Below are 13,963 nucleotides of genomic sequence, written 5' to 3'. Positions count from 1 at the left end.
ATACTCCCCTGGAAATGAAAAATTCAGTTTTCCTTTTCCTACAACTACCACAAGATTTTCGTGCACTAGAGGGAATGGCTGGGGGGTTATTCCATAAAAATATGTCTGAGATGTTCTTAGAACTACCATAGCATTTTCATGCTATTTTTATTTTTATGCTACATTCTCTCTTCAAACGTTCGGTCCTAAACGATTTCTTTTAGAATTGGGCCTGTAGAATCCATAATTTCAAACAGTTTGAAGATTGGGCTACTAGATAAAAAATTACAGTCCCTTGAAGGTTTACTCGAATTTGTTTTTTTGTCCATAACTTTTGATTGAGACGTTTTATCGAAAAACTACGAATCGTTTTGGATTTTACGCAACAAAATTAATAAGAAAAAGTGTTTTCCCAAGAAATTTTGGAGTAGTCGATTTTTGGCAAAAAAGGAAGGTTTTTTTTTGGCCGGAAAAAAAAATTGTCTGAGATCGAGTGGGAAAAAACATTTTCTTATAGAATTTGGCCCGTAGAATTCACAATTTCAAACAGTTTGAAGATTGGGCTACTAGATCAAAAGTTACAGCCCCTCGAATTTTTACTCGAATTTGGTTTTTTGTCCATAACTTTTGATTGAGAAATTTTATCGAAAAAGTACGAATCGTTTTGGATTTTACGCACCAAAATTAATAAGAAAAAGTGTTTTCCCGAGAAATTTTGGAGTAGTCGATTTTTGGCAAAAAAGGAAGGTTATACACTCGGTTTTTTGAGGCCGGAAAAAAAATTGTCTGAGATCGAGCGGGAAAAAACATTTTCTTATAGAATTTGGCCCGTAGAATCCACAATTTCAAACAGTTTGAAGATTGGGCTACTAGATCAAAAGTTACAGCCCCTCGAATTTTTACTCGAATTTGGTTTTTTGTCCATAACTTTTGATTGAGACGTTTAATCGAAAAAGTACGAATCGTTTTGGATTCTACGCACCAAAATTAATAAGAAAAAGTGTTTTCCCGAGAAATTTTGGGGTAGTCGATTTTTGGCAAAAAAGGAAGGTTATACACTCGGTTTTTTGAGGCCGGAAAAAAAATTGTCTGAGATCGAGCGGGAAAAAACATTTTCTTATAGAATTTGGCCCGTGGAATCCACAATTTCAAACAGTTTGAAGATTGGGCTACTAGATCAAAAGTTACAGCCCCTTGAATTTTTACTCGAATTTGGTTTTTTGTCCATAACTTTCGATTGAGAGGTTTCATCGAAAAAGTACGAACCGTTTTGGATTTTACGCACCAAAATTAATAAGAAAAAGTATTTTCCAGAGAAATTTTGGAGTAGTCAATTTTTGGCAAAAAAGGAAGGTTATACACTCGGTTTTTTGAGGCCGGAAAAAAAATTGTCTGAGATCGAGCGGGAAAAAACATTTTCTTATAGAATTTGGCCCGTAGAATCCACAATTTCAAACAGTTTGAAGATTGTGCTACTAGATCAAAAGTTACAGCCCCTTGAATTTTTACTCGAATTTGGTTGTTTTCCATAACTTTTGATTGAGACGTTTTATCGAAAAAGTACGAATCGTTTTGGATTCTACGCACCAAAATTAATAAGAAAAAGTGTTTTCCCGAGAAATTTTGGAGTATCATTTGAGGAACGGTGCAGATCCGGGTAGTCCGAGGGGCACATACTCCCCAGCAAATAAAATGCCTTTCGGGAATTTTAAGAGACAATATGCCCCTCTAAGGGCATTTTAGGGCCTTCAATGTTCTAAATCACGCAAAACACCCTTGTCATATCATGCGCATTATTAAAATCTTTAGTTAGTAGTTTTCTGAAACGTTTCTTGATATTGTAACGGGAGCTCTTTCAATTATTTGGGTTACGTAGTTTAGGTACAGGATATTAGGGAGTATACAGGGTGTTGCCATTGGTGGGTTGGTTTCTACATAATTTTGATCACTTTCAAAGTTCAAGAATGCCAATCCTTTCGGAATGAATTTGGGGATCTATAATTTTCCGTCTGAAAACCATTTGGATAGTATGTCCTTTTACCTTCCAAAAGTGTTTCGTAGTGATAACGCTATTTAATACTTCAGGGACCTAGAACAAATAGGAAACATCGCAGAAAATTTTAATCAAAATGTTTCGTATGGCCGTTCTTGAAATAAGCCCAGCTCACGTAAGTGCAAAATACAACCGTTTAAACCGTATGTTTGGCAACATTGCATTTTTACGAAAATATTGTATCAACCTGTATTTAGAAACCCGTCATCGGTACGTCAGCCACAGTCGCTCAAGTTAAAAATAAACATAACCTTACTTTCACCCTTTGCTCTACTAAATTAGGCTGCTTAAGGGTCGTTAAGCCAAAGATCCTTTTACCTCCCCGTTCAGAATACTCAAAGAATGCTTAAGCAGGTAATGCCATTACTCGTAAACCTTTCAGTCTGAGCAATTTTAGATTAAGCTTACATAATCGAGCAATCTCTATTTTACAGCTGAACTGAGACCGAATTATGCCACTGAACGATGAAGTCAAGTTTCCGCTTCCTTTCGAAGGTGGTCGACGCGAGCAAAATAAAGCGTACGGTCTTGATATCCCAATCGAACGACATTTACACGAACCTAGCGCTCGAGGATTGGATTTATCGCAAGTACGACTTCGAGAGTCATAACATTCTTATGCTTTGGTGTAACGATCCGTGCGTTGTGATCGGAAGGTAGGTACTGTAATTGGGTCGAAATGTATGTTTTATTGTAGGTACTTGCCGCTGTCCCGATTAGTGCTGATCTCTCTCGGCACTTCCACCCATTGTATCCATAAATTTTCTTTGCAAAGAACTGTATTAGAACATGTTTAGAACTGTACACATTGTTTAAATGCTTTAGAACACTCTCTTGAACCATTGACTATTTTTTTAGAACTTCTGTAAAGCAGTGCCTATCAAAATTTTTAGAATACTGAACTTTTTTGAAAAATTTTAGACAATTTTTAGAACTGTACATATCTGACTTTTTTGCATCGGCTACAATAACGCTTAGAATGTGTGCGACCTTGAGGCCTTGTTTTACAACTCTTGGGCCCTATATGACATTTTTTAGAACTCTGAGATGATATAAAATTGTAAATTTTTGCAATTAGTGGAGCACGTTAGAACTCATTTTTAGAACTTTTTACATTATGTAAACCTTTTAGAAACAGATTAGCAGTCTATGAGAACTTTTCTGACCACTCTCGTTGCCAGAATTCTCGTGGATACTCAGAACTTCTGAGAAAATTGGCGAACTGTTTTAGAACACTTTGTTAAAAATTAATATTTTTGGAACTGTATGAACATATGATGAATTTTTACCATTTTCAGTATTTGTACGTTGTTTTAGAAGTTACATTGGAACATTTTTGCATTTTTGAAGGTTTTTTTAGATCTTTTTGTGTCAATACTAATTTTTTGAATTTTTTGCGGTGTTATATTTTTAAAAAGAGAATTTTAATCTTTTTAGATTAAAATATACAAGGTGTTTATAAAAAAATGAGGTTATGTTCAACAACTTTTTATCTGACTCCATATACTTATTTTAGAAACTGCTGAACTCGTTTTTCAACCACCCTCTCTTCATCCCTCCCCTACTTTTTCCCACTCCGTGTTCTTGCTATCGCCTACTCTATAGTTTGCTCTATCCAGTTCTTTTGTACCTCTTCTGTCCTGTGCATTGTGTTATCTTTTTCCTCTCCTATCTACCTCAATTTAGGTTTCTCGTACCTTCTCTCTCTTTTTTTAATGTTTTCTCTTCCTATGTTCCATTGTTTTTTGCCATATCGCGTTATATTACACTTTTTTGGATTCCTCTGTTTACTATCTCGTGTCCATTTTCCCACTTTTCCGCATTTTTATCTGTAGTTCTCTTCTATTCTTCCTTGGCCTCTCTTTCTTCGCCTCTGTATAGCCTACTCCTTCGCTTTAGCGCCTTCAACAGCTTTTTCCCAACCGGTACCTTCTTTCCTTCTTCTCTCTTGGCTTCTCGTGTGCGGATCCTGTCTTCTCCATCTCCTCAGTGTCTGCAATAATTTTTCATACCATGAAGCGAGATCTACGTTCAGATGAGATACTATACAGGGTATTTCAGGTACCAAAACCCGTGGCTCGAGGCGAATGTGGCCGATTTACCGTACGTGACCGACGCCGGCGTGGCGTTGGCCCGACGTAACAGCGGGGGAGGTACCGTTTACCACGACCGTGGCAATCTGAACTTGACCTTCTTCACCTCGAAAAAACAGTACGATCGCAAAGTGAATTTGAGGCTAATCAAGGTGGCGATTTACAAGGAGTACGGCTTAATGGTCGACATTTCGCCGAGGGACGACCTGGTCGTGGGAGATTTGAAGGTGTCCGGTACGGCGGCGAAGCTCGGACGTCTGAGCGCCTACCACCACTGCACCCTTTTGGTCGACGCCAACAAGACGAACATAAGTCGCGCGCTGCAGAAGGAGAGCTCGGAGATAAAGACGACCGCGTCGCGCTCGATCCGCTCCAAGGTCACCAACCTCTGCGATCAAAACTCGGCAATTACCGTGGACGGTTTAATTTCGGCGATCGGTCGCGAGTTTCTGTTACCCGCCGACGACGATTTCCAGTACGTCAATCCGACGAACGCCGCCTTTCCCGAGCTCGATAAGATTCGCGCGAATCTCGGCGAGTGGGAGTGGTGTTTCGGTAGAACTCCCAAATTTACGGTTACGAAATCCTTCATCATCCCCAGCAAGTTTCTGGTCGACGGGCGCGATCAGAAGCTCGGGGTGGTAATTACGGTCGAGAACGGACGGATTAGCGACGTACAGCTCAACGACTCGACGGGGCTGTTCAGTCTCGAGGCGCTAATGATCAATCGACTGAGGGAGTGTAAGTTTACACCCGAAACTGTCGACGGGCTAATACAGTCGTTGCTGGAGGAGAAGTATAAGTTTGTCAGCGACTGCGTACGGCAGGTTATGACTTCGATTTAGCAAATTCGACTTGTTTTTATTTATTATTGTTGCGTCTTAATAAATTGTTTATTGTTGTATGTGTTTTTGTTGGATTTAACAACCTAGTGATTAATCATGGGGGGCGGATTTTTTGAAAATTTCAGTTGAGTGAAATTATGGTCAAAAGGTCAGATGGTGACTTAAAAAAATTGCATGGGAATTGACAGGGGATAATTTAGAACTTAGAAACTATTACTGTAAATACGAACAATAGTGGATAAACGAACAAACGCGAAATTAAATTCTACGACATTGAAAAAATGAATTTTATGTTGTGCTCATAATTAGTCGCACGTCTGAAGCGAAATGATTGAGGGTTAGCAGCGGTTGGTCGTTGTGAGGGCTGCATTGGCTGGCGGTTGCATTAGGAAAGGAAGGAAAAAGCAATTCATTTACGAGATTTCGCCCTTTAAAAATTGTAGCTTTGCATTTGTATTTTTTCTGTTTCATTGCTGATCTCTCTTCCTGGGTTTTCTATTAGTTTGATGTATAACTAATAGAAAACCCCTGAAAATTTTATGGTGGAAAGAAACCCCGTGGTGGAGACCTGAAAAACCAATTTTTTTGACGAAATATTGAAGCCAAACTTGTCGGATTTTGATCCTCCCCCTCTCCCATAAGGCACCTGCATATGTTCGATTTGTCAATTGGAAGGATAAATCCATAAGAAAGGCTACAGTGTTGTCATTTAATGAAGGAAACGGTTTGAACTTGGGGGCGTTTCTTGCTATTGTTAAATGTAAGGACATCTAAGGGCGTTTCTATCAACCCTTCTATCCCAATTCGGGATTAACTCTTGCTAAAAGCCTTGGAGGGCGAATATCGCACATAGATTCGAAACCGAAACGTTTTTGTTAGCAGGGTACCTTCCCCGGGAGACTTGTAACTTGCCCCTCGTGCGAGGTATCCATCGAGATCAATAACAACCTCTGACGTCGCAACTAGTTTGGTTTATCGTATTCCCATCCCCTGTGACTGCCTTTCTAGGGGCCTTTAACGTGTAAAGGTCACAACGAAATCCTCAATAAACCTTAAGTGCATTAGAGAGATAGCAATAGCAGTTTTTGAGCATAAGAATATGTTAAATGTTGACTGCTCAATTGTTTAAGCTGGCCACAGTTATGAATGTTGGGGTTGGGCACAAAATTGTTGATAACAAATCGAGAGATTTAATTTAAATGACCATTACAAGTCATCTTGCGATTTCCTTTACTGGATTAACGCCTTTTCTGATTCTGGTCTAGGTGCAAGACGGAGAGGTATCTCGATATGCATATTCCTGTGCGGGAAAGGTAGGCACACTTCACCCTGTAAACAAAACGACACTGACAGTCTTTATTCCGTAAAGCAAATTCGCGAACGATAATCGTTACGAACCGAGTCGTTGGTACGAACCTTCAGTTTCCAGAATACCTTCATAATATTGCAGTTGGACGACGTGCCGACAAACATGTCTTCGGGAATTGTGAGCTGAAGATTCCAGAGGTTCTTGGAGCCCGGCTCCACGACACTATTAATCACGACCAATTGGTCGGTACGAACCGGCGTAATTTCTTTCTTTCGATTATAGATATGGAAAGTAAAGCCCTGGGTAATGTTAAAACGCAACTCTTTCACCGTCGTGCCGGAATCGTTTTTAAGTCTCGCTACAAACGGAACAGCTTGACTGGGTACGTAGCGATCGTCGGGTAGGGTCACCGTCAATTGGATCGGCCCGTGGGTGCTGAACGTAGTTGGAATTTTTTCTATTGTGCGTTCGACTGGGGACTAAAAAGTGCTAGTTATTTACTATACAAGAAGCCATATAAATCATTATAACACTTTTGAAAATTCAGATATAGATATCAAAAATAGCAAGCTTAGGCTTTCCAAGGAAACATTATTGTTTTCTGTTCTGAACTTCATTTTATTTCGTGCTCGGCTTCCCATTTTTAATAAGACTGGCAGATGTAATTGGAATGTCCAATCACTTGTTTTACTAGAGGAGCTTTAAAAGCTTGTTGGACTGAACTTACGGCACTAATTAGGTTACACTCGTTCCTTGGCAACACGTTAAAGACCTTCTCGCAACTGCAGCCTAGGCTCCATTCTTTGTCAATCTCTGCTCGCGCCTTGTACCTTATACTTCCCCGCGAACTTCCTCCGCATGCCACTTCCACTGAAGACGGTAGGTTGTCGGGAAAATTAAACGTAAACGGGTAAACGTAATCTCCCGGACTGAACTTTGTTTGACCTGTTACGAGAGGAATTAGGCAAACGGTTGGGACTACACAGGCACTTACATTGCAATAACCTGGATGTCAGCTCAAAAAGGGTCTCAATTTTGGAATATGTATCGTCCCCATCTTCCCATCGAACCCTCGCCTTTCCCGAGAACGTGATTGTTAAATCTGAAAATAGTATTTTTGTAGTAGGACACCCTGTATATAGTCATACGCTACCTCTAACAGTACACTCCTTTGCGAAATTACAACGGACCTTCCCATTCACGATTTCTCCAGAATGGTATGCTTCTTTTTCAAGTTCGATTTTACAGGAGCGAGAACTAAACATTTTGGGTGATGATGGTAGTACGTAGTCAACTATCTTATCACGATAAGTCTTATCGTCACTGTTTTCAATCACACTGAAAGTAGATATGGCGCCCTAATTCGCAGGTTCAGTATAATTCAATAACATTATACCCTTTGTTTGTAAATTCCATTTTTGGTGTACACCAAAAATTCAAATTAATTCAAGTTAATTCAAATTAATTTACGTTAATTGAAATTAATTCACGTTAATTAAAATTAATTCACGTTAATTCAACTGAATTCACGTTAATTCAAGTTCCATGGCTTAAGTTGATTTTTGTAATTGCCGAATTTTTGATAACATAATGAGAAATACAACTGAAAATGTACTAATTTGTATATCATTAGATGAAAAAAAAATCATCTTTCGATTGGTGTCATTATAAACCCTCTAAGTTAGTATGGGGTGGGGAGCAACGATCTGCAAAAAACGTTTTTCCCACGTTAACTGCCTATGTTCGGTTTTGAAACATTAGCTCGGTAGAAATGCAAACAAATTTAAATTAATTCGGGCCAGTTCAGAATAATTCACGTTAATTCTAATTAATTCACTTTAATTAACGTTAGTTCAAATTAATTCACGTCAATTCAAATTAATTCCCGTTAATTCAAATTAATTCAGAGGAGTGTATGTTTTGCAGTAAAAATGGATCATTGTCGAGCGAGCCGAAGGTGAGTTCGGCAAAATCCAGGACCTGTTTCTTTGAATTGAAGCCCAAATTCAAGCCGCTTGCGTTGTTTGTGTCGAACTTCAACATCAACATCAAATCTTCCTTTGCTGGTTGGGATTCCATACACCCCAGGACCCTTAGTGCTACTTTCTCTGCATTACTTTTTAGGAGAAGACAATATGATGATCCTTTCCTAAGAAGTGGGTACGATGTGAATCGTGTAATACCTGCGGGTCTGAGGGGAGTATGAAATACCCTCCACCACACGATGGTTTTAATGCGGTGGGTCCTGGAGTAACCCCCCACCATCACACGATGGCTCTAAAACCATTTTCCGAAAGTCATCATGAGAGAATTGTGTGCTATAAGACAAGTATTATTGTGCTTTCCTTTGCTGTGGGGTTTTAAAATCTTTGGCGCTTTTTAGATAGTAGTCTAGCTCCGCCCTTAAAGTGCTGAAAGTTTCATCAAGGCTTTATGAAGGCTCAAAATAATTCGCAAAGGCTCTTAGAGGCCCTGGATTGTTCCGAAGTCACCTTGGACTCTCTCGATAATGACCCCCGTTAACACTTTTCCCCACAAATCATTTAGTCCTCAGGACTCCATGTTACTTCTTGGGGAGGGTTCATCACATAGTCTTCTTCTAAAGAGTATCCCACTCCCCAGCAAAGGAAGATTTGATGCTTCGGCTCGCTCGGCACAAACTACACAAGCGCTTTGAATTCGGGCTTCAAATTCAAAGAAAGCGGGCTATAAAAACTTTATGTAGTAATGTAGTAATCCCACTCTCGGGGATGGCGCCCTGATGTCGATTAGAACTTACCTTTTTACAAATAAATTTGCAAAAATTCGCTAAAAAGGATCGTTCTACCTCAAATTTACGGACATACGAATCAAAGATATACCTCCTTTCAATGCGCTAGGAAATTGCTGACAAGCCCTTATCTTGATAAGGTAGTTGACTCATCATAACCGACTATCCCAAATCATACATTAGTCAGCACCCAATATATGAAGATGTTCGGCTTTCGTTCCTGTGAAATCGCATTAGAAAAAGAAGCGTACCGTCCTGGAGAAATTGTGAATGGCAAGGTACTTTATAATTTCGCAAAGGAGTGTACTGTTAGAGGTAGCGTATGGCTGTATACAGGGTGCCCTACTACAAAAAAGCTATTTTCAGATTTGACAATTAAATTATCCGGAAAGGCATGGGTTCGATTGGAAAAAGGAAGCCATAAACATTCCAGAATTGAGCGCGTTTTGAAAATGACATCAACCTTACTAAAATGTGAGTGCCTGTGTAGCCTCAACCGTTTGCCTAATTCCTCTAGTAACAGGTCAAACAAACTTCAGTCCGGGAGATTACGTTTACCCGTTTACGTTTACTTTACCTGATAACTTACCATCTTCAGTGGAAGCGTCATACATAACATCGTGGGGAAGTATAAAGTACAAGGCGAAAGCAAAGATCGATAAAAAATGGAGCCTAGACTGCAGTTGCGAGAAGGTCTTTAACATGTTGCCAAGGAACGAGTTTAACTTAATGAGTGCTGTAAGTTTTTCCACGTACAAAAGATACTACTAGCACTTTTTTAGTCCCCAGTCGAACGCACGATAGAGAAAGTTCCCACTTCGATCAGCATCAACGGGCCAATCCAATTCACAGTGAGCATACCGGACGATCGCTACGTTCCCAATCAAGCGGTTCCATTCGTAGCGAGAGTTAAGAACGATTCCAGCAATACGGTGAAAGAGCTGCGTTTTGAAATTGTCCAGGGCTTTACTTTCCATATTCTTCATCATGAGAGAGAATTTACGGTGTCCGGTACCGACCAGGTGACCGTGATTGACAGTGTCGTGGAGCCAGGCTCTGAGAACCTCTGGAATCTTCAGCTCGCAATTCCCGAAGACATGTTCGTCGGCACGACGTCCAACTGTAAGATTATGAAGGGATTCTGGAAACTGAAGGTTCGTACCAACGAATCGGTTCGTAACGATTATCGTTCACGAACGATCTTAAAGACTTCCTGTATCGTTTTGTTTACAGGGTGAGGTGTGTCTGCCTTTACCGCACAGGAATATCCGTATTGAGATACCCCTCCGTCTTGGACCTAGACTCGAATCTGAAAAAGCTTAGTGCTGATCCAGTAAGGATTGGTCATTTAAATTAAATCTCTGGTTTTTCTATCAACAGTACAGTTTTTGATTTGCGTCTAACCCCCACCCTCTTCACCGTGATCAGCTAAAACAGCTGAGCAGTCAACATCTTAGATATAAATTCCAAAAGGTTGCAACGGACTGCCAGACTTAGATGATAAGTTTCAAGATAATTCAACTCCGTGACCTTTCTGAGAAATGTTCTTAGGAAATTTTGAGGGAAGGACCTTAAAGTATTTCCGCCAAGGTAACATAATTGATCTAAAATTCTTCTAAAAAACTGCTTTTAAGGGTCAGCCGAAAAGCTTCCCAAAAACCCTTTAGTGTACTCTTTAAGGCCAAAGGTTTTCAATTTTTTAATTAGAGCTTATAGGGCTTTTCAGTGATTTTGAAAGTCCTCAAGAATGTTACAAAGTCGTTAACACGGCTTGAGAGTATTTTAGATTCGTGCCTTCATTCATTTTTTAAGAATCTCGCATCCGGAGTCTTTGGGAGCTTTTGTGAATTTTTGACAGTCTCCAAAAGAACCTTTTTGGAACTTTAGGGACCTTCATCATTGAATTCAAGGGCGGAGCCTTTATGGTTTTTGGTATCTTGGTGCCTAAAAGTTGTCGAATCTCTTTATGCGCCTTTTAAAATGTACATAAATAAGCCTTTACGAAGGGTTTTTTATTTTCTTTATTTTATAGTGGCCGGAGTGTTAGTTAATTAGCTACTCTTCCCACTCAACCCACTATACAATCACAAACAGCCATTCCTTACCTGGGATTCGAACCTAGGACCCTTGTAGCCAAAGTTAGAGCTACTAACGTAAACTCATCTGAGCTACGCACTTCGGTAAGGCTTTTCAAACCACAAAGCAAAGAAGGACACGATAATTCTTACCTTGTAGCACCCAGTTCTCGCATGATGACAGTTTGGAAATGGCAATAAAACCATCGTGGTGGCGCTTTTCCCCTAAAACAATGTCTATCCCTGAAACACAGTGCAAGGGAGAAGCTGCTGTCAGCTCTCGGTCGATTACCATATACACCCATGCCCGTTCCCCTTTCCGTTAGGGACCCCCAGGGTTGAGGAACGGGACGATCTGAGTTCAGCGATTGTTTCCTGTCTGGGAGAGTGACTTTATAACCCTTTGGTCTTAGTAAGTAAGCCCGGATCACATCCCTTCTTGAGAGGAGGGATCGGACCTGAGGGTTTCCTCCCAGATTAGCCCATGGCCAAGGACGCCTCGATCCTTCCACTCGTCCCAGTTATTTAGCCGTATGAAAGCCTTCAGAGCTCTGCTTCCACAGCAAATTGTAAAGGCTCTAGTCCCAGAAAAGCCTCCATGGCTAGAGTTGGCGTGGTTTTCATGGCTTCAGTGACTCCCAGGCAGGCGAGCCTCTGGACCTTGCCCAGCTGCTTCCTGCGGATGGCAGGCCACCATGCAAGTGCACCGTATGGTATTATTGGAGAGACAAGCCCCATGTACAGTCAAAAGCCCTTCTAAATGCCCATAGCCGTACAGAGGCCTTTTTGCTTATTCGTTCAATGTGCCCGTTCCATGTCAGGCGAGAGTCTATGATGACCCCAAGTGTTTCACTGACCTAGTCAGATCCAGTTGACGTTCTCGAAGAGCGAGCCCATCAAGGTCCGCTCTCCTTCTATGGCCGGCCAACTCAGAGATCTCTCGGTAACCACATGAGCACGCGCGAAGGACCCTATCTGGCTCGTATGAACGTCCCCCACAGACCCGGCCTTTGTGTGCTCCAGAACCTCTGTGCTGCTTCTCGGGTTACCTTGAACCAGACCCTGGAGTGCTTCCCTCCGATCTGATACGCTGGATCCCTGATATCGGGTTGCCCCCCCCCCCCCCCCGGCCACCGACTCAGACACCGCAAGGTCCACCTGATCCGAGACTTTACCCTCGAGCTGGGGCTTCCTAGCCATCGCCTTCTGCGCTTCAGTCTTATTCTTCTGGTGAATAATAGCTGGTCCACCACCGAGTCCTTGAATAAGGACCTGCGTTGGAGCCGTCCTCTCTTTCGAGGAGCCCTTGTGAGTGTCCGGATTGTGAGTCCAGAAAGGGTTTGAAATCGATCATACAAGTCCCAGGTAGTGCGAAAATGGGGTCTCACCTGGGCAGAGCTGCTTGCCCAGGGCTTGACTGCCAAAACCCTCCCGAAAGAAAGTAGGCACTTCTCGGAGGCCGCTCATTATTCGAGAGGCGCCGTTATCGACACTGAACCCCAGTCCCCGGCACAGCCGCCAACACCTTGACCTGGGGGATTGGCCCACGGCGACTACTTTCGTGGCTATCGTCTCGGTTTCAGCCCCGACGAGCCACTTTGTAATCGTCACACACCGAAACACGAGTCACTTTACGATCATTCAGGTGTCTGTGTGAGCCGTCCCTTATCCGCCATCCAGGGACGCGTCCGATGGGTGCCTCCACCGCACGGGGTACTATCACATTCAGTTCTCTCACGATGACTTTCTAAAAACAGCAATAGGTACAACCCTCACGGTACTTTTTGGGAAAGGTTCATCACATTGCCTTCTCCTAAGAAGCATCGCATAGAACATAGCCCCATGAGGTATGGCGGGTATGGAATACCCCCCTCCCCCCCACGCGAAGGAAGATTTCATGGCAATTGTTTATACCCACACCACAAAGAAGACTCAATAATGGTTATACCTTATAATAACAATCCCTCATGATGATTTTCTGGAAATGGCAATACAATTATCGTGGTCTCGGTGGAGGTATTCCATACCCCCCAGCCTACCGATAATACTTTTCCCCACAAAATGTCCAGTCTCCGGAATTCGCATACTTTATCGAAAGAGATCATCAGATTGCTTTCTTCTAAGAAGTATTGCAGAGAGCATAGTACTTGCGTGGGGGGGGGGGGGTTTTCCATGTTTTTTCCATCAACCAGATCCCAGAATGTTAAACTCTTTCATTGTGCAATAAGTTCGTTTTCATCGCGTAAATTGGAGTTGTGTTCGGTTAAGGACGGATTAATTAAACGCGCTGGGTTAATTTTCGCCACAAAAAATCCAGCTGTTTAACAGAAGCATATTAAACGTGATTGCTTGAATGTCTGAGTGGTATGGTATAGACTAACCCCCCCCCCACCAACCAAATTTCTAGAAAAATTCCAGCAAAAAAGGGCTCGATAATATCTTTACCTTATTATAACACTCAGTTTCCTCGTGATGACTTTCTCGAAATGACAATAATTCATCGTGTGCTGGGGGGTATCGACCCCCTGTAACACTTTTCCCCACAAAACCCTCTCCCCTCCCCAGCAAGAAAGGAAAGTTTGATGATAATTTCCGAATGATTCATGTTAAAAGCGCCAAGGCTTTAAAGGTACACAGGACTCGCTGGTATCCTTACCTTACAACACTCAGTTCCCTGGTGGCGACCTTATGGAAATGGCAATAAAACCATCGTGTGCTGAGGGGGGGGGGGGTTATTCCATCCATTCCAAACCCTCTGTAATACTTTCTCCCACAAAACTTGTTACTTTTTAGGAAAGGGTCATGAGATTGTTTCCTCCTAAGAAGACCGGAGTGTGCT

General features: G+C 41.8%; 3 protein-coding genes across 3 annotated transcripts; 2 read left to right on the top strand and 1 right to left on the bottom strand.

The window, feature by feature from the left end:
- Positions 1 to 2,245: 2,245 nt before the first annotated feature.
- Positions 2,246 to 5,029, top strand: LOC116161881 (lipoyltransferase 1, mitochondrial-like). Its single transcript, XM_031475363.1, has 3 exons — positions 2,246 to 2,386; positions 2,467 to 2,688; positions 4,094 to 5,029. Exons 2-3 carry the CDS (start codon positions 2,498 to 2,500, stop codon positions 4,968 to 4,970), a joined length of 1,068 nt encoding a protein of 355 aa, XP_031331223.1. The 5' UTR covers positions 2,246 to 2,386; positions 2,467 to 2,497; the 3' UTR covers positions 4,971 to 5,029.
- Positions 5,030 to 6,144: 1,115 nt separating this feature from the next.
- Positions 6,145 to 7,588, bottom strand: LOC116161882. Its single transcript, XM_031475364.1, has 5 exons — positions 7,433 to 7,588; positions 7,274 to 7,381; positions 7,007 to 7,224; positions 6,387 to 6,758; positions 6,145 to 6,299 (listed from the first exon to the last, which is right to left on the bottom strand). The coding sequence occupies exons 1-5, from the start codon at positions 7,542 to 7,544 to the stop codon at positions 6,201 to 6,203; spliced, it is 909 nt and encodes a 302-aa protein (XP_031331224.1). The 5' UTR covers positions 7,545 to 7,588; the 3' UTR covers positions 6,145 to 6,200.
- Positions 7,589 to 9,204: 1,616 nt separating this feature from the next.
- On the top strand, positions 9,205 to 10,428 carry LOC116162116. The gene is made up of 5 exons (XM_031475650.1): positions 9,205 to 9,364; positions 9,416 to 9,523; positions 9,573 to 9,787; positions 9,832 to 10,203; positions 10,283 to 10,428. Exons 1-5 carry the CDS (start codon positions 9,247 to 9,249, stop codon positions 10,370 to 10,372), a joined length of 903 nt encoding a protein of 300 aa, XP_031331510.1. The 5' UTR covers positions 9,205 to 9,246; the 3' UTR covers positions 10,373 to 10,428.
- The last annotated feature ends 3,535 nt before the right edge of the window (positions 10,429 to 13,963 follow it).

Source organism: Photinus pyralis, unplaced genomic scaffold (genome assembly GCF_008802855.1).
Source record: "Photinus pyralis isolate 1611_PpyrPB1 unplaced genomic scaffold, Ppyr1.3 Ppyr1.4_LG10, whole genome shotgun sequence".
Lineage (NCBI taxonomy): Eukaryota > Metazoa > Arthropoda > Insecta > Coleoptera > Lampyridae > Photinus > Photinus pyralis.
Note: the sequence above shows the minus strand (reverse complement) of the source record. Positions and strands in the feature narration are given on the sequence as shown.

Excerpts from the sequence above, each read along its gene's own strand:
- LOC116161881 (XM_031475363.1), top strand. The coding sequence starts at position 2,498 with ATGAAGTCAAGTTTCCGCTTCCTTTCGAAGGTGGTCGACGCGAGCAAA. Across the intron at positions 2,689-4,093 it reads CCGTGCGTTGTGATCGGAAG|GTACCAAAACCCGTGGCTCG; the intron begins GTAGGTACTGTA and ends AGGGTATTTCAG.
- LOC116161882 (XM_031475364.1), bottom strand. The coding sequence starts at position 7,544 with ATGTTTAGTTCTCGCTCCTGTAAAATCGAACTTGAAAAAGAAGCATAC. Across the intron at positions 7,225-7,273 it reads GACATCCAGGTTATTGCAAT|GTCAAACAAAGTTCAGTCCG; the intron begins GTAAGTGCCTGT and ends CTCTCGTAACAG. Across the intron at positions 6,300-6,386 it reads AGGTATTCTGGAAACTGAAG|GGTGAAGTGTGCCTACCTTT; the intron begins GTTCGTACCAAC and ends TTTTGTTTACAG.
- LOC116162116 (XM_031475650.1), top strand. The coding sequence starts at position 9,247 with ATGAAGATGTTCGGCTTTCGTTCCTGTGAAATCGCATTAGAAAAAGAA. Across the intron at positions 9,524-9,572 it reads GACATCAACCTTACTAAAAT|GTCAAACAAACTTCAGTCCG; the intron begins GTGAGTGCCTGT and ends CTCTAGTAACAG. Across the intron at positions 10,204-10,282 it reads AGGGATTCTGGAAACTGAAG|GGTGAGGTGTGTCTGCCTTT; the intron begins GTTCGTACCAAC and ends TTTTGTTTACAG.